The 25795-nt window shown below is 46.0% G+C and overlaps 1 protein-coding gene across 2 annotated transcripts in view; it reads left to right on the top strand.

Annotated features, from left to right (window-relative positions):
* The window catches only part of Dnai3 (dynein axonemal intermediate chain 3), a 65488-nt gene extending 43741 nt beyond the window's left edge, over nucleotides 1-21747 (top strand). The window contains exons 17-23 of one of the 2 annotated variants that reach the window (XM_059266393.1): nucleotides 5816-5976; nucleotides 6940-7003; nucleotides 13391-13521; nucleotides 16010-16214; nucleotides 17681-17772; nucleotides 19124-19246; nucleotides 21436-21747. In XM_059266393.1, coding sequence (XP_059122376.1) covers nucleotides 5816-5976; nucleotides 6940-7003; nucleotides 13391-13521; nucleotides 16010-16214; nucleotides 17681-17772; nucleotides 19124-19246; nucleotides 21436-21579 — 920 coding nt within the window. In that variant the 3' untranslated portion in view covers nucleotides 21580-21747. The remainder of the gene's footprint in view (nucleotides 1-5815; nucleotides 5977-6939; nucleotides 7004-13390; nucleotides 13522-16009; nucleotides 16215-17680; nucleotides 17773-19123; nucleotides 19247-21435) is intronic. The other variant, XM_059266394.1, reaches the window with a different exon arrangement.
* Nucleotides 21748-25795: the final 4048 nt, after the last annotated feature.

Genomic DNA, 25795 nt, shown 5'->3' with positions numbered 1-25795 from the left:
CAGAAGCCGCATCAAGGCACAAAAGCACAGATTTGTTCTATAAACAAGACAAAGTAAGAAGCTAACGGTGCTATTAATAAAATACAGCGTTGTGACTGTATCGTGGAAGAAAACTCCCATGAATCACCCTGGAAGTACTGAGTTGTGCTTCCAGCTTTATACTTGGAGTGTTTTTACGGCTTTTCTTGAGGGCGTCCCAGTCACCAGCGTCTCTGCTTTGCACTTTGGCACCATTAGTAAGTTAAAAGGGGGCGGGTCGCTCGAGCCCAACCACACGGCAGTCCCACAGCCGCCTGCCTCATTACCAGGGTGACAAAGTGGTTGATGGGCAGGTGTCCTGCGCAGTGTGGGTGAGCCCCCCCAGGGACATTGCCTAGCAGCATGGACCCGGCTGAGGGGCAGGTGCCCTGCGCAGTGTGGGTGAGCCGCCCCAGGGACATTGCCTAGCAGCATGGACCCGGCTGAGGGGCAGGTGCCCTGCGCAGTGTGGGTGAGCCGCCCCAGGGACATTGCCTAGCAGCATGGACCCGGATGGCTCAAGGTCTCATCACTCTAAGGAGACTGCCGTGCAACTGAAAACTCAGAAGGACTTCATCTCTGGAATTTTCCACTTGCTGTTTCCTGACATCAGTAGACCTTGAGTAACAACTGAAACTGTAGAAAGTGAAACCGCAGACACAGGGAGACTCCTTCCTGGACTCCAGTTTCCTTGTCCTAGCAACTGCGGAGAGGCACGGGATCTTTCGTTGTTGCACCTTTGTCTAATTCTCTTCAGCTGTTGCTTCAAGTTTTGAAGTTCTGTCTTTAGACACATAAATCCTAAAATTAATGCTTCCTTCCTTCTCCCTCCCTCCCTTTCCCCTCCCTCCCTCCCTCCCTTTCTCCCTTCCTTCCTTTCTTGGTACTGCTGGGAAATGAACTTAGGACTTAGGGCCTCACACATGGCAGGCGCATGACTGACTGCATTCAGTCAACAAGTATTTCTTTTTTTTTTTTTTTTTGGTTTTTCGAGACAGGGTTTCTCTGTGTAGCTTTGCGCCTTTCCTGGAACTCACTTGGTAGCCCAGGCTGGCCTCGAACTCACAGAGATTCGCCTGGCTCTGCCTCCCGAGTGCTGGGATTAAAGGCGTGCGCCACCAACAAGTATTTCTTAAACTCTTCACAAAGCCCCTGAGAGCCCTCACAAAGGCCCTGAAAACGCGGCTGTGAAAAAGGCAGGTCTCGCGGGGCGGTGGTGGCGCACGCCTTTAATCCCAGCACTCGGGAGGCAGAGCCAGGCGGATCTCTGTGAGTTCGAGGCCAGCCTGGACTACCAAGTGAGTTCCAGGAAAGGCGCAAAGCTACACAGAGAAACCCTGTCTCGAAAAACAAAAAACAAAAAAAAAAAAAAAAAAAAAAAAAAACAAAAAAAAAAAAAAGAAAAAGAAAAAGGCAGGTCTCGGGGCTGGAGAGACGGCTTAGCTTTGAGAGCACTGGCTGCTCCTCGGGAGGACCCTGTCCACTTCATAGCAATGGCTCACAACTACCGAACTCCAGCTCCAGGGGCTCCCACACCCTCTTTCGCAGTGGGCATCTGCACTTACATGTGCCATACAAACACACACACACACACACACACACACACACACACGCTTAAATTTAATTTAAACTAAAATTAAATTTAAAATAATGAATCTTTTATAAGATCAGTCTTTCCTTTCACAGAGCTAGTATTCTAGTGGGACAGATACAAAATCCATTTATATGCACTTCAGGAAAAGTCCTAAAATAAGCAGCTTGTAGCACACCCTTATGCTGTCAAACAAGAAGACATCCCATCAAATGAATATTTTCTTTCTGGACAACATGATTTTATAAGTTATTCTTTTTTTTTTTTTTTTTTTTTTTTTTTTTTTTTTTTTTTTTTTTGGTTTTTCGAGACAGGGTTTCTCTGTGTAGCTTTGCGCCTTTCCTGGAACTCACTTGCTAGTCCAGGCTGGCCTCGAACTCACAGAGATCCGCCTGGCTCTGCCTCCCAAGTGCTGGGATTAAAGGCGTGCACCACCACCGCCTGGCATAAGTTATTCTTAAATAAAAAACATTTGGGATAAATTACACCATAGAAGGAATAAGCATGTTCCCAGCAGAGACGCAAGTGAGCGGTCCAAAATTCATGTTGCAGGCAAGTCCATGGTCTCAGAAAGACTGGCCACTTCCTGCCTCCTGTGTGAATAGCCAACTTTAAGAATTGTATTAGACACCACTTGTGGTTTGGGAACACTGCCAGCTTGCACCTATTCTGGCTAGCCTTGGATCTGTTCAGTAGAGTGCACACATAACTTTTTCCTGTGACGTTTTGCCTATTGATCTAACACTGGCTTCCTTGGACCACGAGTCACAGGTTTTCTGGTGTATTCTGTCGCCATCTAGTGGCCAAGGACTACTCACCTTTGCCCTCCATTTTAGAACCCAGAGGAGTTAGTGGTCCCTAGACTTAGTTCAGTTAAAACTTTAAGAAATTCTGTGTGAACTATTTTTTAATTGAAAATATATTTTTTCATATACTATGATCATGGTTTTCCTTACCCCAACTCCTCCCAGATTCTCCCCACCTCCCTACCCACCCAAATCCACAGCCTTTCTTTCTCCCTCATTAAAAACAAACAGGCAACTGGAAAAATCAAACAAACCAGAATAGGAAAACAAAGAGAAAAAAAAGGTAGTCAAAGAAAAAGCACAAGAAACACATACCAGATGCAGATGCACACACACACACACACACACACACACACACACACACACACACAGTCGGTGGGGGGGACCCATAAAAACACAAAATCGGAACTCATGATATATAAGCAGAAGACCTGTAAGGTTAGAAAGAAAGAAGGAAGGAAGGTTGGGAAGAAAGACGGAAGGGAGGAAAAAATGAAGGAAGGAAGGAAAGAAAGAAAGGCCTAGACAAAGCATTTAGAAAAAAACAAACCTCCAGAAATACCATTGAGTTTGTTTCTGTGCTGGCCACCTGCTGCCGGGCATGGGGCCTGCCCGTCCTGAAGTGTGGTTTGTCTACCCAGTGAGACTCCATTAGAGAAAACTATGTTTTCCTTTGTGAGCAGTTGTCAGTGAGAAATAACCTCTGGGTTAGGGATGGGAGGCTTGTGTCTACTTCCTTTCTCAGCACTGGGACCCCATCTGGCGTAGACCTCCGCAGGCTCTGAGCATGCTGCCAGTCTCTGAGTTCACAAGTGTGTCGGCCCTTCTGTGTCTAAAGGCCTTGTTTCCCGGATGTCTTCCTCTCCCACCGGCTCTTACAATTTTCCCACCTGTTCTTCTGCACAATCCCCGGAGTCCCGAGGGGAGGGATTTAATGAGACATCGAGTTCCCAGGTCTCTCACTCTCTGCACATTGTCCAGTGTGGGTGTCTGTATTAGTTCTCATCTGCTGCAGGAAGAAGCTTCTCTGATGATGGCTGAGCAAGAAACTAATCTATGGATATAGCAAAATGTCATTAGGAGTCATTTGACTGCTAAGTTCCTTTAGCAGAGCAGTAGCATTTGGTTTTTCCCTACGTTCCCGGCCTGTCTAGTCTCGGGTTCTTAGACAGCTGAGAACGTCAGGCGTGGGTTCCATCCCATGGAGTGGCCTTAGAGCTAATCAGATAGTGATCCACAATTTTTGTATCACTATTGCACCAGCGTCTCGTGCAGACAGGTCATCACTGGACAGTGAAGCCTTCGTGACTGGGCTGGTGTTTAGCTTTCTCCTCTAGAGGCATGCAAGAGTACCTTCCGGTACCATGAACTAGTCAGTAAGGATGAAGGCTCCAGTAGACACCAGCTCCACTTCTCCAGGAGAAATTCTGTATGCATTTTAAGGAGAAAGGCTATACTCCAATAGCTTCTGGATTCCTTTAGAACGGCCTTCACAGCCTGCCACCTACTTTTTCAGCAGTGGCATAGTGGTTAAGAGTGGATTCTGGCGTTGATGGTCTGTGTCTAAAATCTCAAAGCCACAGGTTACTGTTTGACCAAGTAAACGGCTGTGCCTCTCGGTGCCTTGCCTTTTCTCTATCCTGCCTGGAAAAAAAGTGAGAAGATAAAAGGACTATATAACAGAGGTGGCTACATCATTGGACATTGTGCAGATGGGTTAATATAGAAATGCACACTATTTAGTGCCTGGCTCGTAGCAACTAGTCAATAAAAGTCGGGTGTAAGAATTACTAACACCAGAGACTGAAACTCTGTGGTGCATAAGAATGGCTTTGAATTCACTAAACATCCAAGGTTATCCCACTCAAGTCTGAGTAAATGTGGTTGATGGAAACATTTTTCTCTGGCTCTTGGACTGCACAGCACGAAACTGTTTTATTGAGCCACCGTCATGGTTCAGCAGGTAAGGTGACTGTGATGATCGTCACACGAGCCTGAAGACCTGAGTTTGATCCCTAGAACCCACATGGTCGAAGGAGAGAACAGATTTCTGAAAGTTGGTCTCTGACTTTCACACACTTGCTGTGCACATGTACGTACACACACACACACACACACACACACACACTCAGATTTTTCAAACCCCCACTATTTTCTTGATGTTGACACTTTCCTTAGTGTTTATGGGCTCACTACCTTTCCCCCTCTTCAATTTCGCCTCAGTCGTCTCTAAGAGAACAAAAGAACACTCCCTCAAGTTAGAATATGATTCAATTTTTAAATATTTACTTATTGTTGTGTATGTGAGTGTTTTGCTCGCATACATATATATATATATATGTAGATGTAACCAATCGTCTTATTAAATAAGAAACACAGAGCCGATTCAGAGAAGAAAGCCAAGAGGTCAGAACTAAGAGCCTTACTCTTCCTGCTTCAGCTATCCTGCTTCAGCCAAGAGAGCTCTCCGAAAAAAGGGGGCCTACTTCCTGTGTGTATGTCTTTAAATAGTCTAACTGTTCTGCCTTCTCATTGGTTGTAAACCTAAACACGTGACTGCCTTGTCACTGCCTGTATGTACCGCCCTCCAGGTCCTTAAAGGCATGCGCCACCACCGCCACGCACTTGCTATGGTTCTAATAGCTCTGACCCCCAGGCAACTTTATTTATTAACATACAATTAAAATCACATTTCAGTACAAGTAAAATACCACCACATATATATGTATATGTATATATGTATATGTATATATATACACCTCATGTGTGTTAGGTGCTCATGGAAGCCGAAAGAAGGCATTGGGTCCCCTGGAACTGGAGTTACAAATGATGGTTAGCTGTCATGTGGGTGCTGGGAACTGAGCCAAGGTTCTAGAAAGAGAAGCCAGTTCTCTTAAATACTGAGCCTCCTCTCCAGTCCCAGAATATGACCCATATTTACAAAGCCTGTTTTATGTGTATCCACAGGATGTCACTACGGAGAGAAGTAGCAGCACTCCAGTGGTGTTTATCTCTGAAAGATGTGGCATTAAGTGCATTTTGTTATTTGGCACATGCTTTTCTCTATTTTCCAAAAGCTTAACAATATTTATAAATTTTACATCATAAAAAAAATCTTTCTCTAAAATAAAATGACATCAGCTAATTGAAAGAAAAATCCTGGTATTTTGGCCTCCAGGATAGTTGCCCCCTTATGCCGCTTGCACATTTGGCTCTAACGTGCAAATATATTATAATATAGTTGGGGGTGGCCTAAAAAGCATGGGAGTTCCTGCTAAACTGAAGCCTAATGAGTCTTGGACTAAATCACTGCCGTATTGGGAAAGGGATGAATGGAATAATGTGTGGCAAGCAACAGGAAATATAACATACATCTTAAAAGATCTTTCTCTCTAAACAGGTACGTCTTCTATCCATGTTCTTCTGAAGGAAAAGGTGTTAAGCCAGGTGAAAGCCCTGAAATCAGCGGAAGTAAACCCCTACCACAATCTGGAGGCTGGGATAGCCAATATTCTCAAGCCGATAGAAGACTTCTGCACCAAGTTCTTTGTGGGAACAGAGGTAAACTAGAACTGTCTGGTCTTTAAATTACATCCCCTGCTGTTGTAGTTTTATAACCTTTATTTTACATGTTTCCTGTTTGAAGGCAGTTTCATGTTTTAATATGGTCATTGGTATCTAAGATTTTGAACTTAGGTGCCTTGTAGACTCAGGTTTGAAATCTTAACATGTTGGGGATGTTGTCAGCCGAGTACCTACCTAGCATGCACGAGGCCCTGGGCTCCATCCCAGCACCACCTAGAACAGGCTTGACAGCACACATTGGTGATCTTAGCACTCAGAAGGTGGAGGCAGGAGGCCAGAGGAGCACAAGTTCAAGGTCAACTGGACCTAGGTGGCCTGGAGTCAGTTGTCGAGTGTCCACGTCTTCGTGGCAGGACCACTGCCTCTCCCCATCGTCACTCACAGCTTCTGTCTCTTTCCCATTTTTCTGGCTGTCTCCTCTGTTGCTTCACATTAGCCCCTCTGTCTTCCCCTCTCCTTAAAACGGCCATAGGTTAGCACCAGACTTTTCAGTGCTTAAATCTGAGTGGAGGTTTGTGCTCTCTGCTCTTGTCTTGAAAAGGTAAATGTTATGATGCATCTTCCCTCTCTGTCTTACTCCGGGTCTTTATTAAGTCCTGACTTGGTTAAACGCTGAGAACAAACCACTGAATGACCCAAACCTGCCCTCGTCCCCCACTCATCCTCAGACAGTTATGCATAACAAGTCTCCACGGCTACCCAGGTTACTCATGTCACTGTGTGTGCATAAAGCAAACTCATTTTCACTTCATCTTGAAATCAGATGCAGTGACAGTTTGGGGCCTTTCTTCCCTCCCGGTCCTCTGAATTCATGAGTGACTAAAGTGACTCATTTTTATTTGTCTTTGTTCCCTCAGTCTTAGCACAGGGCCACAGGAAACAAGGTCACTTGTTTCTGAACTTATCATTGCGTTTATCCAGAACCTGTTATCTTTCTAGGAAGGTGAAGTGATATATACAGACTGGAAAATGGAGAGAGACTCTGAAACTGGACGATTCATGCGTAAGTTTTATGAATTAGCCTGTTATTAATGAGATCTTCCCTTTGTTATTAGCATGCATGAGTTATACATAAGAATGGGATGTTAGCACACATATAAAATGCATTTTATTGTCTTCACTCTTCATTGCCTATCTGCCCCCAGCTCCCACTAACCCCTTCTGTCTTCCTGCCTAGTCCTTATTAATTTATGTATTTAATGGCCCAGTGAGTTTCACTGGGCTTGCTTATGTGGTTCTAGGTTAAGGGTTATTTACAGGCGTGTGGGTTCCTTTGCCAGTGTCTATATCACTGAAGAGATGGCACCTCCTCCAGCCATTAACTCTCTATAGACATTCAGGAAGTGGGGGGACTTGGTGAGCCCCTACCTGACTAAAAAAACACCATCTGCCTATAGTTCCTCAGGGTCACTGGGGCCTTGAGGGTCATCTTTCCCTTGTCCCGAGTGCAGGATACCCACAGGCCCGATCTTGCCCAGATGTTATGCCAGTAATCACAAATGCTGTGAGAATCCCAATGTATCTTCCAAAGACCACCTTCTACCTTGCTGTACTCTTCTGTGAAGCTTCTGAGCCTTGGAAGTGTTGCTATATTTATTATATAATTCATATAGATATTCATTGTGGGTGTGTGTGCTGCATGCCAGACCTATGTATCATGGTAGTAGTCTTCACTCCCTTGGCATACAATAGAGGACTCAATGCCATGGCAGACATGGATTCCTCCTGGTCTCATACATTCTCCTGGGGTCCCATCTCCTCTTACAGCTTGCTTTTGAAAACTATTTAACCATGGAGGAAAGGTCAATTATTTTAAGTGAATTTTATTCCATTTTTATGCTGTGGGCCAGACAATGGTGTTAGTAGATGAGGAGGAAGTGTCCTCTTCTGACCTGTTGGAAAGGCAAACGAATGTTAGCATTGTGGTTGTAAGCAAGCGAAGTCATGGAGAAGTCCAGAGAGGAACTGTCTTAAGAAATGCTCTACCTTGGACCCCAGTTGAGCTGAGTCCTGTCTTAGTCAGTGTCCTGTTGCTGTGAAGAGACACCATGACTGCGGCAACTCTTAGAAAGGAAAACATGTAGTCGGGGCTGGCTTACAGGTTCAGAGGCTGAGTCCGTTATCATCATGGTGGGAAGCATGGTGGCACACAGGCAGACATGGTGCTGGAGAAGGAGCCGAGAGTTTGATATCTGGATTGACAGGCAGCAGGAAGAGAGAAAGACACTAGGTCTGGCTTGGGCATTTGAAACCTCAAAGCCTATGCCCAGTGACATACCTCGTTCTATAAGACGACACCTACCCCAACAAGGTCACATGTCCTAATCCTTTCAAATAGCTCCACTCTGTATGAGCCTATGGGAGCCATTTCATTCAGACCACCACAATCCTAAAGGATGGACTGGAAACTTTTCATATCGATTCAATGGGGAAAGACCCTCCTTGTCAGAAGAGCAACAAGGACAAGCACATGGGAACCCAAAAGAGCACTGGACAGGAAGGATGCAGGAGAATTCAGAGCCAACACACAGCGGTCTAGAGGTCGGCCACAGCAGGACAGGGGCCAGACCTCTGAGTCCAGGTGGCAAAGAGCTCTGACTGTCTTAATGAGGTTTTTAGAGCCAACTGTATTGAGGTTTTTAGGGCCTGGCAGGAGAGCAGGCGGTGGGGGGCAGGAGGTGGGGCTGGGTCAGTAGAGCTCCTAATGGAAGCTGGGTGAGCAGTCACAGTGGCCTAGTGAGAGCCAGTGGGGACTTGCAGGCAGGCACGGTGATAGTCATATAGCAGAAAAACTTGGGAGACAGAGTCTCTAGGCCAAGACTTCACAGCCAATGAGATACGGGTGATCAGGATGAAAAGGGGTTGCTTTTCACTTCTTGGCGTTTAACCCCAGGGCTGTGGAGACCCGGAAGCTATCAGCCAAGCCCTGTGAAACAGGCAGAGCTGCGCCAGCCTGCTGTTTCCATTGAATAATGTTCGCAGAGTGAGAGAGCTGGTGCGCAGCTGCACGGAACTGTAATCCATGTGCCCTGTTCACTGCGCTGCAGATGTTCTTCTTGTGAGTTCCCACCCTGCATCTGTCATAAACACCAGGGATGTTTCCTGAGCAAAAGCAGAGGCAGCTGCTACAACTTGATCCCTCCTGTCTGGTTAACTCTACATAACCAGGCAGGAGAGAGAATTCCATCCTCAGGGGAGAAAAAAAAAAAACAACTTGTGAAAGGCAGATTACCCTAAATAAAACGGGTTGGGGGTCATAGCAACTATTTGCACATGATCTAAGGGGCAAGTGAAGAAATGCAGATCTAAATGACCACAGTTGGCATAACTGTTTTAGTTGGTAGACCCTTGAACTGTACCATCAGCACATAAGCGTACCCGGCACTCTTCCAAGCACTTTCCGTGGATAAACTCGTCACTGTAACAGCAGCCCTGTGGGGTCCCTGCCTTGGGCATCACCAGCAGTCTCTGAACCCAGGAAGTCTGCCACCAATCTGTGCCTTTTGGTTTATTATAATTTTCTTTAAACGACCTGGCCTGGAGGCTCTGGCACTCCATTTAATAACTTAGGGACAGCTCCATTCACTGTTGAAAGGCACGCTAGTTTTCCAAAGGACTCCAGGGAGAAAAGATTATGTAGGATGTTATTAAAAAAGAATAGACCTTACCGTTGTGGATAATGCCATAGCTTATCACAGTTCAGAGAGTTTCCAGCCCCCAGGACAGCCTTGCTCACTCAGAGACAGTGTGGAGGGAATCTGCCCCAGGGGCAGCCCCACAGAGAGACAAAAGCATCAGCAAAAACAAAGCCACTGGTATCTGGGATCTGGAGTGTCTTCTGCATTGCCAGGAATTTTTTAGACCACTCAAGAAAGCCTGGAGAATATGAGTTCTGGGATCTCTTCAAGATATAGCCTTAGAAAGTGGATCTTTTGCTTTCTACCCAGTTACCATTATTATTATTTTTCATACATTTGTTGAGATCAGTCTGTGCCTTACTCCGAGTTGCCCTAGGTTGTATAAAGCAGTGGGTCTTCAGACTAGGCCCTGACCTAAGAGACACCTCCTACAAGCATCCTGGGGGTGTGTTTTCAGGATGGAGGATGACTTCTGCAGCTTGACAGACATTCGAACGGCATCATCTGTCTGGTACCACACACAGTGGCACAGACTGATACATTATTATTAATGAGAATAGAAAGAGTGCCACCCTGTAAATGTATCAGGGCGATTTAGGACAGTAGGAAAACAAGGGCAAATTAAGAAAATATAGCAGGGAAACTAGCCCCAAGAACTTACCAGACGTTTAAGACCTAGGAAAGGCTGTAAATCTCTCACCTGTCCCCGCCCCCCAAAATGTAGGCACCTAGCACTGCAGAGACCATGGCCTGTGGTGGTATTGTGTTCCCTGAAATATTGTGCACTCTAATAAACTTATCTGGGGTCAGAGAATGGAACAGCCACAGTATTAAACAAAGAGGTTAGGCAATGGTAGCACACACCTCTAATCCTAGCATTCCGAAGGCAGAGATCTGCCTGGATCTCTGTGAGTTCAGGGCCACACTGGAAACAGCCAAGCATGGTGACTCATGCCTTTAATCCAGGAAGTAATGGCAGGAGGCAGAAAGGTATTTAAGGCATGAGGACGAGGAACTATAGCCTGGTTAAGCTTTTAGGCTTTTGAGCAACAGTTCAGCTGAAATCCATCTGGATGAGAGAGAACTCAGAGGCTTCCAGCCTGAGGAAACAGGATCAGCTGAGGAATTGGCAAGGTGAGGAAGCTGTGGCCTGTTCTGTCTCTCTGATCTTCCAGCGCTCACCCCAATAATTGGCCTTGGGTTTGTTTTTATTAAGACTCTTGAAGATTCCTGCAACAGACGGGTCAAGGACCCACAGGTGGAGATCTCCCAACTGTCCTTGGGGCTTCAGCTTGCCTCATTCTCCCCGATACGGCCTACTGATAGAATTAACGCCTGCCTGTCCTGCTATCCACCTGGACCTTCTGCCCCTCTCTCAAGCTGGACCCAGCCCTTCCTTTTTGTCTTTGCAACAGGACTAAACTGTACAGTTCAACTCTGACCCTGCAGCCTGAAGCCACAGCCAGCAAGCCAGAGCAGCTCGGCCGGCCTGGTTTGGTTAGTCAGCCCACCACCAGAGACCACATTTCCTTCAGCCCCTGTGTTTCTCAGAAGCTTTGAAACCTCTGGAACCGTACCTCTTAACCCTTGTCATCATCCTGAAACCTGCTGTTAATGTGAAAAACAGCTCTCACCTCAAAGGGGATAAAGGATACTTTATTCTAGAGCCAAATGAGAAGGCTCATGGTCTGAAAACAGACTTGGGCTACCCTAAATTCCATATTCAAATATGGCTTTAAAAAAAAAAGTTCTTGAAATTTTTATTGTAACAACTCGAAGGAAGTCATAAACCCAGACACTTTTCAAATCCATTGCTGGAAACTCCAGGTAATGTATCACAGCGAAGGAAGAGAATATCAGAGTCTGCCTGATGACATGCCTAGCTTTGGGGTGAGTGGAAGCCTGTGATCTATCAAGATAACGAGGAGGACTGGGAGCAGAAACCAGTTAGTCAGTTTAGGGGCAAGGACCTTGAAGGTGAACAACCCCATTTTTGTCCTTGGCCAGAAGCAGGAAATGTCCTTGTTTCCAGCCCATGAGGTCCAGTCGAGAGCTCTGGTTTCTTATCGCTTTCTAAATGAACACCTTTGCCTGGAAGCTACACTTGAGCCTGTGACCAAGACTCCAGTCGTGACACTGATCCCTTCCGGTGAACGACTTTGGGACTATATTCCTGGATTTCCATGGTGGAAATGGGTTATACCAACTCCCCAATTATAACTCCTCTCCTAAATGGTTTTAGGGTCTCTACTCTTGAAAGGAGAATAATATAGGAGCCTTTCAGGCTGTTGAGGAGTGACATCTTCCTAATATAAAGTCCCTGCCCCTAAATAGAGACACAGTGTTCTGATCAGCTCCAAAGCTGGGAGTCAAACCCAGGTCCTCTGGAAGAGTAGCCAGTGTGCTTAACCACTGAGCCATCTCTGCAGCCCAGGTTGAATAATATCCCATCACATATCTAGTCCACATTTTGTTTGGCCATTTATCCATGGATACTCTTATCTTTCTTCTGTTGCAAAAAATGGTACCATGAATGTGAACAGATATTCAAAACCCGACTTTATAATTTTCTTACAAAATGTAGGGGGTCTCTTTCTCTTAAATATCCCATCAGTGTTTGGATTGGGGGCATCATTTCAGCTCTCACGTGTCATTAAATTGATGAGATACAGAATAAATTTGCAGTTTTAGCCTAGAGCAGAGAGACATTGCACCTTAGACCCCACAGGCATGTGTTTTTAATGGTCGGTCATCCCTGGAGTTTGGAGCAAAGAATGAAGAGCATTCAGGTCAACAGTCAACCCTGGCAGATGGAAAGGAAACCCAAGCCCTAATCCTGAGAGGCAGGAAGACCCTGGGGCCTGTGGCAAAGGCTCCGGAGAGCTCTGGTCTCAGCGTCTGAACTTTACCTTTCTTAGTTGCTGCGGGTGAACTGCATCACGCCAGTGGCTCTCGTCAGAAACCAGGCTGCTCCTCAGCGCTGCGGCTCGCTCGCTCACTCGCTCTGCCTGGCCAAACTGTCTCCATGTCTTCTTTCACAAATGCGTCCTGATTATCCACTCCTCTACTGCACCTTAATCCAAGTCACCACTCACACACACACCCCTAAACTACCACAGGAGTCCTCACTGGGGGCCGTGCCTCGCCTCGCCTGCCTCTAACTCATTCTCCCCACAGCGGCCAGAGTAGCTTTGGAAACATCAGTGGGTTTGAGCTGGACGCATAAAAAGACATTGCACTTTGGCCTTGGTCTGAACTCTTTTTCCTGAAGGACCCTGTCCATTCACGTCTCGTGCCTGTAGTTCCAGCCTCCACTTACTGTTCCTCTTCCAGGGACTTCGGTGTGTGCTGTCCTTCTGTCCACACTGTTCCTCCACCCCAGAAACTCCCAAAGCTCAGCTACACTCAGACCTCAGTGATTCATTCCCCCGACCCTTCAGTCTAAGTTAGGAGTGCCTCTTGTCGTCCCTCCTTGTGATGGTTTCAGTTACTTCCTGGAGCATCTGTTTACAGGATCGTCAGCCCCTTGAGGGTACGGCCACACTGGGTTACTAGCTAGCCATTGTCTAGGCACCCACATGAAGACCTTTGTTCATATAAGCAATCCACAAATATTTAGTGACTCCCCGAATAGACTAATGAGCAGGTAAATGAAGGAGAACATGGCGCTGCTGAGGGCCTGAAAAGGGGCCCAGAAGGCAAGTTTCTGTGACAGACCATGCACCCAAAGTTGGCCTTGTGTATTTCCACAGCCAAGAAACCTGTGAACCTCTACACCGTCCACGACGGGTCTGTCCACACCGTTCAGAGGTCACCTTTCTACAACGACATCATCCTCACTGTTGGGGGATGGAATGTGGCCATCTGGAAGGAAGAAGTCATGGTGAGTTGCCTGCAGAACTGAGTGGGCGGGTGTCTTTGTTACTGAGAAAGACAATAGGAACAATGGCTGTTCCAGTATATCATGCCTGTGGGGCACTTTATAGAGAAATGAGAACAGATGGTCTGGTTCCAGATGTCAGCAGAACCACTAGAAGCCTTTGAAAACATAACCATGTGGCTTTCTTTCCAGAGAGGAAGTAAACAACACAGCAAAGCCCTTGTTCTCTGAAACCTAATACGTGTTTTTTCTTCAAAATATCTGTTGTGGGCAGCTCATCGGACTTGAGTTTTGCCTCCTTGTAAAGATGGGACTCTGATGACTAGATGAAGTCCAGAGCAGTGCTGGGCATCTCCTTCTGCACCGGCAGCATGTTGGCGGGTTCAGGAGTTGGCATTTGCAGACTGGGGGTCCAGGGACGGCAGAGCCACTGCTTGTCCAGACACATGTGCACTGGTAAGATCTGGTCAGGATTAAGAACCGGGTCCTGCCAGATAGGAGCCAGACTGCCAACACAAACAAGTAAAAAAAAGTGAAAAACAATTAAATCCAGTAGGCAGGGCAGGGCAAACCAGTTCTTTTTTGTGGGAAATCGAGACTACTATGCCCCTTTGGTACGACACTGTGAAACACTGGAGGGAGACAGACAGACAGAGGCAGAGAGCATGTGTGTATCACAGCTGGAATATCCGTGTTCTTTCACCTAATAACCCCTTCTGGATATCTAATTGATATAAATAATTTTAAAAAGAAATGTGCCAACATTTGTGCACAGGGTATCATTGAACAAAATTGAAAGCTGCTTACATCTCCATCTATAAATATTGATAGATAATATAAATTTCTATCAATAAATGTAGGCTTTATTTGTTTTGTGGTTGTTTGTTTGTTTTTACAATGAGGAAGTTTTTTAATTAGAAAAAGAAAAGTCTGGCATGATTTTCAGAAGACTGTCAGGAACCAAAAACCAGGTTAGCCTTAGAGTAAAGGAATTGAGAGAATGGGGACGAAAAGGCTTGGAGGTCACCGAATGAACAGGCCTGGGACATCTTCCCTCACAAGAGGGTTTCCTGTGCATAGGTTGACTTGTGGGAGACAATTCCATGCCATGCTTTAGTCACTGAAAATATAAGGGACACTTGGATATACCCCGTGGGTAGATAGATGGGCACGACAGTAGGAGAAAGCATTTTCCAGTCTCTTCCCTCTGTGACAACTTCCCCAAGTTAGCAAATCACCTCAGGTGGAGAGAAAAAAGGATGATTCCACTGTGCTCTGGTGGCCTGAAGTCTCTCTTCCACACATTTCTTCAGCCGTCTGAAGGTGCTTATGAAAAGTTTGCGGGCGCTGCTGCTGACTCTCAGCTGGGGCTGACGGCGGCATTAGTCACTTTTCACAGCTGGGGTGAAAACACCTCAGTAATAACCTAAAGGAGGACAGGTGTTTCTGACTGACTGGTAGGGGGTTGCGCGGCTCAGCTGGTTCTGCTCACCTCCAGGTAGGTGAGAAGTAGAGGCACAGATCCAGGACTGGGGTCGGCTGCCAAGGGACGACCTTCCTCCATCCAGGCCATGCCGACAGTGTCACCAGCTGGGAACCAAGCACTCAACACATGGGTCTGTGGGACACACATGCTCAAACCATAACAACAGCCTTTTTGTTTGCTTCTTGTGGATCCCAGAACTGTTTCCATGGGCAGCAGATCCCTGGCAGCAAGGTAAAGTTAGAGGAGAAATTTCCTTACACACTTCTTGTATCTACTGTCCACAGATCCTCACAGAAATAGCAATCCATTCGAGGCATCTGAAACAAAATTGGAGGGTTCAATCTTTTCTAAAAAAGCAACTAAAAACAAGAAAATGAGGTTACTTATAAAGTAAACGGGCCGGGCGGTGGTGGCGCACGCCTTTAATCCCAGCACTCGGGAGGCAGAGCCAGGTGGATCTCTGTGAGTTCGAGGCCAGCCTGGGCTACCAAGTGAGTTCCAGGAGAGGCGCAAAGCTACACAGAGAAACCCTGTCTCGAAAAACCAAAAAAAAAAAATAAATAAATAAAAAAAATAAAAAATAAAGTAAACGGGAGAGAAAATAACTCTATATGTAAAAATAACTCCTATGTAAAAACTCACAACATTGCTGGCAGGATGGCTCAGTGGGTAAAGGCGAAAGAAGAGTATCAACTCCACAAAGATGCCCTTCGGCTTCCACATGGGCGTTGTAGCATGCACCACTCTCTGTCTGTCTATCTGTCTGTCTGTCTCTCTCTCTCTCTCTCTCTCTCTCTCTCTCTCTCTCTCTCTCTCTCCCTCTCTCTCTCATTTAAAAAAATAAAAATAAAACCTCACAACAAAAGGAAGTAAGACCTCCCAGAAGGATAAACTTATGGTTAAGTAATCATGGCCAGCTGGGCTGTACTTAAAAAAAAAATCATTGTGAATTTCCCTTGGGTCCCAGGAAAAGTTTTTCAATCTGTCTTTTAAACTTGTGTTTAGAGTGGACCGCTCCTTCAGACATGCTGCGCACCGAAAAGGTACACGTCAGGGGCCTGGTCCCTAACAAGGCCCGGCGTATTCTACATCGGCCGAGAGGATGGATACGTCGACATCTGGGATCTCCTGGAGAAAACTCATGAACCAGCCCAGTCCCAGAATATTTGCATCACCATGATCACCTACATCAAACCCTGGACCTTCTCCTGTATGTTCATTCTAATCCATCCAGCAACGTGTTTGGAGGAACTAGGACTGCTCTGGCGTTCCCCTGAAAACTCCCCTGTCCCCCACACCCCTACACTCCTCCCCACACCGTCCATGTTTTCCTCCCACCATCTTTGCCCCCCTCCTCCTGTCTCCTTCCTGCCCTCTCTCTCCCTTCTGCTCTCCACTCTTCCCTTTGTTTCTCCAACAACATTCCCATCTCCCCCCTTCCCCCATCTTGCCCCCAAACTCTGGAAGGCCCAAAGCTTCCCTGGCTGTTCGGACTTATCAGCAGTAATTTCTCAGATTTCTGATAAAAAAGCCGGGCTGAGGCCAATTTTGAAGCACAGGATGGAAAACATCCATCTAGTCTTCTCTCAGCCCGACAGAACAGTCCTAAAGCTTTGCGGCTTTTTGGCTATTTCTTTTCCAGAAATACTGAGTTGTCTTTCTTTGTCAACTTTTTAGATATTACATACTTTAGTGATGCTTTCAATGACCACGTCAAGCAACTCCCTTCATGGGATCACACGATTCTCTAGGGTTATATATCTATAAAGCTTTAGTGCCTGGGTTAAATATGAGTAAACAGCAATATATTACCAAGCAAGCATAAATTCAAGGATGTATTTATAGAAAAGTAATTTATTTCCCTTGGTTATTTTTTTCTTTCTGTTTTTTAATTTGTTTTTTGTTTTGTTTTATTTTTTGTTTTCTGTTTGGCTCAAATAGTATTTTCTGAGTAACTCCGATATACTTGTCCTTACTGGAAGCACTTTCCCTATGTTCCCAATAGGCACAAGATTGTCTCAACGATTTCTTTCGGGGGAAACACCCTCCCTCCTCCTCCCACTCAGGATCTCCAGGACTTCTCAGCCTGGTTTCCACTTAGCCATGTGGCATGACCAAAGCATGTTTCCCTATCCTTGGTACAAAACACCGACTTTGTACCTGCAGGGTTGGGAGTGGAGGATTCAGCAATTTGAACCAGACCTGAAAACGAGAAGGGGGAAATATCCGGAGCATGGAGAATGAGCGTTCTCACACACTTGGCTCCTTTTTTTTAAAGCAGTGTTCTCTCATAGGAAAACGGTGGTTCAGGCTGTGTCTTGAAAACCCATTGACCCAGCACGGTCCTTCAGCTCTCGGTGTGCTGGCTGACATGGGCTTCCCGGGTAGAACCACGAGCTCTCCCTGCTTTCTTAAGACCACAGAGGAAGGGAGCTTTCCGCCTCTCTCCTCTGACAAAGACTCAGAGTTTTAGCTTCCATCTCATCAGCTGGAAAAAAATGATTTGTCCGTGTTTACATGGTCCAGTCATGAGCATCTGATGATGGAGTTGCCAGGAGTGTGGCAACCACAGCCGGTCCTTCAGGAAACCACAAAACAAAACATCTTTTGTGTCTCACCTCTTCAGATGACTTTGTGATTGTTGAATTTCTCCCCTATTTTTTTTTAACCTTTCAGCTAAGCAGCAGTTTATAGCCATAGCTGATTATTATGGAACACTGCATATCTTAGAAATTCCCTGGACATTAAGTCACCCTTCCTTTAATGAGGTTAGTAAAGTCTCAGTTTTGCAAGTTTGATGTTGCTGGGGCATTTCTTTTTTTTTTAATTATACTTATTTATTTGTGTTGGAGTGGGTGCATGCCATGGCACACTTGTGAAAGTCAGGGGGCAACTCGCAGGAGTTGGTCCTCTCCTTCTACCGCGTGGGTCCCAGGGATTGAGCTCAGGTCATCAGACTTGGCAACAATCACCTTACCTGCCAAACCGCCTTGCCAACCTTTGGGGGCATACCTTAAAAGTGTGTTTAAAATGTTGGCACTTTTGCTTCACAAGAGAATGAGGAACTTGTGCATTTTAAATAATAAACGAATACTTTATCATACGAATTAGATAGTTTGAAGCTAAGGGAAATAATCAAACACGAGAGCAGAAAGGAAGGAGTCGAGTGAATGAGGTGCAGACTGGGAGAGTCATTATTTTCAAGTGTTAGCTCTGCCACTTCAGTGACATCCTTCCCCAAGGACTCTGTTGACGTATGTACGTACCCCTCCATCATCCTCCCTAACCTCTGCACACTGCTGGCCTTGTATCTGAACCACAATACTCTGACCTCTCCAACCTCATACTCACCGCCTAAGTGTTTCAAGCAATGCTAAGAATGAGGGTATAAAAGGATTGATGAATGAAAAACGTAAATATATATGCACTCACATTAAATATACAGATAGCAATCTATCACAAGTCCCAGCATCAGGCTAGTTCCTGACGGGCAGCAAGCTTGCCCTGACTGTCTTCCCCAAGGGAGGTCTCTGTTGACTCCCTGCTAATTTTGTATGCCTGTGTGCTAAGCCTCCTAGGGGACTGGAATTCAGCTCTGCTTCTGGTCCCTTTAAAGTCTCCAAAGTGCTGGAGAGATGGCTCCACCACAAAAGGCTAGGCTCACAACCAGAAATATAAAGTCTCTGTAGCTCTCTTCCGAGTTTAACAAGTTTATCTGAGGACATGCAACTTCAGTCTCCGAAGTAAGAAGAACGAAAAAAGGGAAAAGCAAATTCCTGAATATCTCTACTATAAGCACTGGAGGTTTGCAGCTCTCTCCTTCCAACTATAAGGGCGAACCTGCAAGTCACAGGGACCTAAATGTAAGCACAGAAGCATGTACACAGAGCTAGCTCCCCTGACCTGCAGGCACACCTCCAATTCACACCGCCTAAAGGATGAGAAGCACTCTACGACACGTTCTTCTGCTCATGGTTAAGAAGGCAGCTAAGAGGCTGTGGTCAGTGGAGTGAGGAGACATGGTGGGAAAATCCTAACTGTAGAACAGCAGGCATTCTAACAGAGCCTTGTACAGACCACGGGCGTCCCTGGCTCATCACCGGCCTTTGCTTCTGACAGGTAGCAAGTGTGAACTACTACTTCGAAAGAGAAGTCAAGCATCTGGAGTATGTCCAGCAGCGCAAGCTCATCCGTGAAGAAGAAAAGAAAGAAATAGCCCTGGAACTGGTGAAGAAGAAAACTGTAAGTGAAATTTCCTCTCCTGCCAGTGGGAAAGTGTCTCGGGGCTCATCCCACAGGAGTCTTGTGCGCTCCACAGCTTTCTGCTTTTCCTTATGAGAGTCAAGAGGGCATTTCTTCGATTTCCTAGACCACCATGAATGAACTACCTGTTGAGCACCCAGCGAGATTCTATCACATTTTTATCTGTTTCTTGCGTGTGGGTGGGTTCTACGTGGTAAGGCTGTAGAGAACTCACATACGGAGGTCAGAAGACACTTTATGGGAGTCAGTGCTCTAGCATGTAAGTCTGGGAAGGAACTCAGGTCGCCAGGCTTGGCAGCAGGCACCATACCCACTGAGCCAGCTCACCAGCCCTGATACACAGTGAGATTCTGTCCAAATCATCTTTCTGTGACTTACTGTAATTCTAAAATCCTTTAGTGTAGATACAAGGATCCACAGGGAAGTGCTTCCATTACGTGGAATTTTTCGGGTCTGCTGAGTGAGGCACTGAAACAGGCCATACAAAAAAGAACCAAATATAGACGTCAAGACGTGAGCCAGCTCCCACCTTTGCTGAGCTTTGGTTGTCTTGTCTGGACAATGGGAATGCCAACAGCTACCTCTGGTGACTGCTGGAAGGCCTTCAGCTAAATAGCGTGACCACTGGCCATCAAATGGCTGTTAGGCTAACTGTGGTGGCAGATAGATGAGAGAGGGGTGTGTCTTTTATCATACTGTGATGGACAGTGTGTGAACCCGGAAACAGAGACGTGGGAACACGTCCATCTTACACGCAGCTGTCAGAGGAATGTGACACTCTACAGGCCCCCTCTGAGGGACAGGAACTGTCCTAGGAACTGTCTAGGGCTGGTTTTCCGTCATCCATTAGAATTGGGGACTTTTAAATGCTCCATAAAGTGTTCTTCTTGTGTTCCCTCTCGAGTCGCCTGGATTTGTATTCATGTCCCTTGTTGGCTTGCCTCCTCCCTTGCCTCTTTGCTACCACACTTTCCTAACTGACCCCACCTGTGGTCTCTTCAAAGCCAAGCACATAGTATCCTCCAAAGTATTTTCCAGATGAGAGGCCAGGCCCCTAAGAAAAGCAGCAGCATGTGGGTACTGTGATGCTCTGCACACACCACTCACTGACAGACATGTGGGTACTGTGATGTTTTGCACACATCACTCACTGACAGACATGTGGGTACTGTGATGCTCTGCACACATCACTCACTGACAGACATGTGGGTACTGTGATGCTCTGCACACATCACTCACTGACAGACATGTGGGTACTGTGATGCTCTGCACACATCACTCACTGACAGACATGTGGGTACTGTGATGCTCTGCACACATCACTCACTGACAGACATGTGGGTACTGTGATGTTCTGCACACATCACTCACTGACAGACATGTGGGTACTGTGATGTTCTGCACACACCACTCACTGACAGACTCACAGTCACACAATCAAAGCGGAGGGTTCACTTCAAAAGCCCTTGGTGCTGACATCGCATACAGCAGTCCCAGCAAACCAACTTCCTGTCTAGTCCCACTGCAGCCAATGAATTGGTGGTGGCTTTGTGCTTTTTTGTTGTTGTTGTTGTTTTTGAACACGCACAAACACTGGTTTAAGTGCTTTGGTGGGAGACACTGCCACTCTCTACCCCAGCAGTCTGTCCACAGTTGCTACAACAAAGTATAAAGCAGTTCTGCAAGTCAGCAACCTACCCTCCAAGCCACACAAGGAAAGCAGGACACGTGGAAAACGGGGGAGGAGTCTGTCTGTGGGCCTGTAGCAAGGGTCCTCACCCCTTTCACAGGGGTCGCCTAAGGCCATCGGAAACACAGATACTTACATTACAATTCATAACAGTAGCAAAATTACAGTTATGAAGTAGCAACAAAAATAATGTTATGGTTGGGGTCACCACAACCTGAGGAACTGTATTAAAGGGTTGCAGCATTAGGAAGGTTGAGAACTACTGGTTTATAGAGAGAAAAATAGAGGGCAGGTTCTTCCCCACTCCCCACTTCTCAAGCACTTAGATTGCCCTGTCCATCTGTCCTTCTACCCTCCCACAAACCCCTGTGAGAGCGCAGCCACACCAGCTCTTCAATAAAACCCAGCTCCTTCTCATTCCGCTTTGGTTTTTAAGCTATCAGTGACTTACCAAGCTGTCTTGCTTGTTTCCACCTAGAAAGTCTACACTAAGACGAAAGAGCAGATGGAGGCTGAGCTGAAGTTGGAATATGAGAGCTATCTGGAGCTTGAGAAGTCCATCCTCTTCAATCTTGGCCTAACCAAAGTCTCAGAGAAGGTATCCTACTTAGATATGGCTTAGCAAAGATTCTCGAAGGTGGTTCCTGCGGTCACTCTGGTGATCTTCCCTCTCTTTTGAATGATTGTATTTTATGTGAGGTAAAATAGCAAACTGATTATATATAGGTTTATTTGTAAATGCAGGCTTTTATTTCACTGGTATTAAAACAATTAAATTCTATCAGATTTATTTCAACCTCATGGTGAGTTTTATTGGACTGTGTGCAGAATGTGTGCAGAATGTTTTTGAATGAGAACATCTTGATCTTCTGATAGTGGTATTACCCAGCTTCAGGCACCCCCTCTTCCCCAGGGCTGGTCACACACAGGCCCTAAACCCAGGCAGAAGCAGAAGTCAAATTTTGTTTTGATTTCTGATCACATTTCTGATCCCCACCACATTACTTTTGGCCACCTGTCTAAAAGAAATGTTTCCCCCAAGCCAGTGCACAGATGGTAGGTCCATGTTCTAAACACAAGATTAGCCAACTGAATCCAGAAATATATTTTTAAAAGAATAACACATGAAGACCTGGGTGGATTTATCCGGGAAAACAAGATTGATTTAACAGTAGAAAAATGAGTCCGAGATTGACTAAACAGAGAAATTATAATGCTGATAGGTAGAGAAAACACTTGTTAAAAATGCAACATTCATGACAACACATTCTTAGCACCTATAGAGAAGACCCTTTTTAACCGATGAAGGGCATCAAAAAGGCACCTGGTCATGTCTGTCTTAGTGACTTTTCTATTCATGCGATAAAACACCATGACCAAGGTAACTTATTAAAAAAGCACATTTAATTTGGGGCTCACAGTTTCAGAGGGTTCAAGTCCATGACCACCATGGCAGGGAGCATGGGAGCAGGCACTGGGCAGAAGCTGAGAGCCTACCTCTTGAGACACAACCATGAGGTAGCACACTTCCTCTAACAAAGCCACACCCCCTAATCCTTCACAACCAGTTCCACCAACTAGGGACTGGTTATTCAAACAGAAGGGCCCATGGGAGTCATTCTCATTGAAGCCACTACACTGGCAAATATGTAAGAGATTTCCTCTAAGACGGGGGAACAGCATTGTACTCATTTAAATAGTGCAGGAAACTGCAGTTCAGGAAAACATGGAGCCACACCATGACGCTCCCATCACCCTGCCCAAGGAGGGTGGTTTCAGCTTGTGGAGGATTCACAGAAGGGCTAAGCAGGAAGGCGACACAATCCACTTTCCTCATAAGAAGACAAGGAACAGACTAGAATGGAGAGTCCCCTAGCCAGAAATCCTCTTAGGAGCTCATGGTAACAGTTCAAGGTGAAAGATGAGATGGGCCTGGATGTAAAACATCGTGTGAAGATAGAACTGAGAGGCTCACTGAATGGGAAAGGGGAGACAGAGAAGGAGGCCAGTTTAGAAGTCAGGTTAACGGCGGGAAGGAGACTGTGAAGTTAGCCAGAGATTGGCATTAACCAGCTGTGTGCCCTCCAACAGATGACAGGACTCTAGGAGAGCTTTATCCCCAACTAGGCTGAAGCCACAGATTGGCAGCACACAGGGGCTGGAGTTTATAGTTGTTTCGAAGCACCAGGCTGGTCTTGAACTCTCAACCATCCTGCCTTGGACTTCATCCAAGGAGGTTGTGCACTCCTTGGTGATTGCACCTCGAAGCACTTCACCAGAAGGTGGAATAGATCCGAGGCAGATCCGAACCTGTGGAAGGAGAGAAGGAAGGATGGAATACAGATAGACTGCACCTCAGTCTCCCAGCATTGCCTCTGTTACACATCCTCCCTCGGACGCCACGGCTTCTCCCTCCCTCCCTGCCTCCCTCCCTTCCTGCCTCCCTCCCTCCCTGCCTCCCTGCCTTCCTCTCTCTGTGTGTGTGTATGTGGGGGGGGGGGGATGCGGTGCATGCACACACTGAATGTGCACATCTGCATGCCCATTTGGTCACATGGAGTCTAGAAGAGGACATCAAGTGTCCTGCTCTATCACTCTTTACCTTATCTAGTTTTCTTTCTTTTTTTTTTCAGAACATAACACTCTACTCAATAACTAGTCACCCAATGTTTGATTATTTAGATTAAGTACAATTATCATTCACCTTTACAAATTGCTTTCTGCTCACCAAGAAATGTGTAATTAAGCCAGGATATTTTCGGTCCCGCCGATAAGCACATCATTTGTGTGAACTTTAGATGAAAATGCAATTAACTCCAGAGGACTGTGGCCATGTCCTCTGCAGGTTTGCAAGCCTGCCATAGTAAATAATTAACAGCTCCCTGTGCCCTTCTGCCCCTGAGCATGGGCAGTGGTAGGTGACATTCTACCTTGTTGCTAGGCTGCCAATGCCATGGCAGATACTAGGTAACAGAGCTGGGTCCCATCAGGAAATTGAATCTCAGTGAAGGGCAGATTAAAGCCTGTCTGGTGAATTCACTCCTTGCATGATGGCTGAGGAGCTGTTTAAGGATCACTGTGGGCAGAAGCCCACACACCTACTAAATCAACCTGGGAAGTTCACTGAGGAGAAGACACTGAAGGGCCAGTGCAATTGCTTCTAAACGCCATCTCATTAACAGATTAACAGACTTGAATACTGGCAAATAATATTGGTTATATTTCCTTGTAACATGGCAGTGCTCTGGAGTTGGGAGATCAGAGCGCAAGTGTCCCTTCAGGCCCACCTCGCCAGTGTTCATGAAAGTCTGCCACATTTTGTTTTTTTCTTCTTGAGGAAAAAGAAGAAAAGTATAAAATGCAAAGTTTCACACTTTCTTCTCAACTAGGAAGGCATGCATATTCTCAGTGTAGACACTGAATAGCCCCACCACTCTCAAGCCTCAGTATTTGACAAAGTGTGTGTGTGTGTGTGTGTGTGTGTGTGTGTGTGTGTGTGTGTGTGTGATGCAAGCATCTGTGGTATGTGTGTGTTGTGCACAGGAATGTGCATATGCCCATGTTCACACATGTGGAGATGAGATTAAGACTTCTGCTGTCTCCTATTGCCTCCCTCCTTGTTACCTTGAGAAGATGTCTCACTGAATGAGCTGCTCCCAGGCTGGCTGGCCTGGACTACAGACCCTCACTGCCCTGCCCTGCTGTTTACATTAACTAAGGATCCCAGTTCAGGTCCTCAGTCCTTGCATTCACAGAGCAAATGCTCTTCCCCACAGAGCAGCCACTCCGGCCTCTGAATAATCATTTTGATCTTTTCTTCACTCAACATGTACAAATAATAAGTCCCACTGCATGGAATTATAAAAATTAAATAAAATATGAGAAACTATGTCGCAGAGTCCTGGAAAGGTGAGGCATGGTCCCATGCTATCCTTCCACCTGAGACTGCCCCAACATCCAAGTCCCACAAGGGAGTAAAGTGAGCAGCCTATGTGCATCTCCAGTCTTAAGGGTCACCCAAGCCATGCCTCAGGGGCAGGTACTTCAGAGTCATAGGTATGTAGGACAGTTACATGCAACATCTCTGCTTCAAGGTCATAGACAGAACAGCTATCTACTACATCACTACTGTGTAAGCTATAAAATGTAGCTGGGGCAACGTCAACAACACTGAACTACTTTGAATGCTGGGATGACCTGAATCACAAAGGTCTACACACAATTACTACACTATAGTTTTGCTGTGGTGTGACTCCTGACAGTCAGTGTTTAACATTCACCTTATCAGGATGTTCCATTCACACACTCCACTGGATAAATAAACAAGTAGCATCTATTCATAGGCAACTAAAAGTCTGAACTTAGAAAAAAATGAGAACAAATCAAACTTTTTGTTATAAAAAGAAGAGCATCCTGTTTAAAAGGTAGTGTGACCTTTTATATATTCCTCTCAATTCTGTGTCCACAAGGTGATCACGTAACCATCTCTTGACCATATTTTAGTCTTGTCTTTGTCCACATTTCTCCAATGGGCCATTGTAGCCCAGCACCAGGAAGAAGTCAACCCCACAGAGACCCATTGGCTCTAAAAAGGGAACTTTCATCCATAGATGAAAGTCATGTTTGCTTCTGAGGAATGCAAAGGAGAAGGATTACTCTCAGTGAGGAGTCTGTTCTCTCCACCCCCTGTTCTGGCCACTGAACTCATGCCATCAGATTTAATAGGAAGTGCCATTACACACTGGGCCACATCACTAGTCCTGAAGCCCAATTTTAACAAAGATCAGAACCAAAATAATCTCTTTACCTGCCACTCACATTGTTTCTAAGCAACACTT

Source organism: Peromyscus eremicus, chromosome 6 (genome assembly GCF_949786415.1).
Source record: "Peromyscus eremicus chromosome 6, PerEre_H2_v1, whole genome shotgun sequence".
Taxonomy (NCBI): Eukaryota; Metazoa; Chordata; class Mammalia; order Rodentia; family Cricetidae; genus Peromyscus; species Peromyscus eremicus.
The sequence above is the reverse complement of the archived record's forward strand: the minus strand, read 5'-3'. Positions and strand labels throughout refer to the sequence as shown.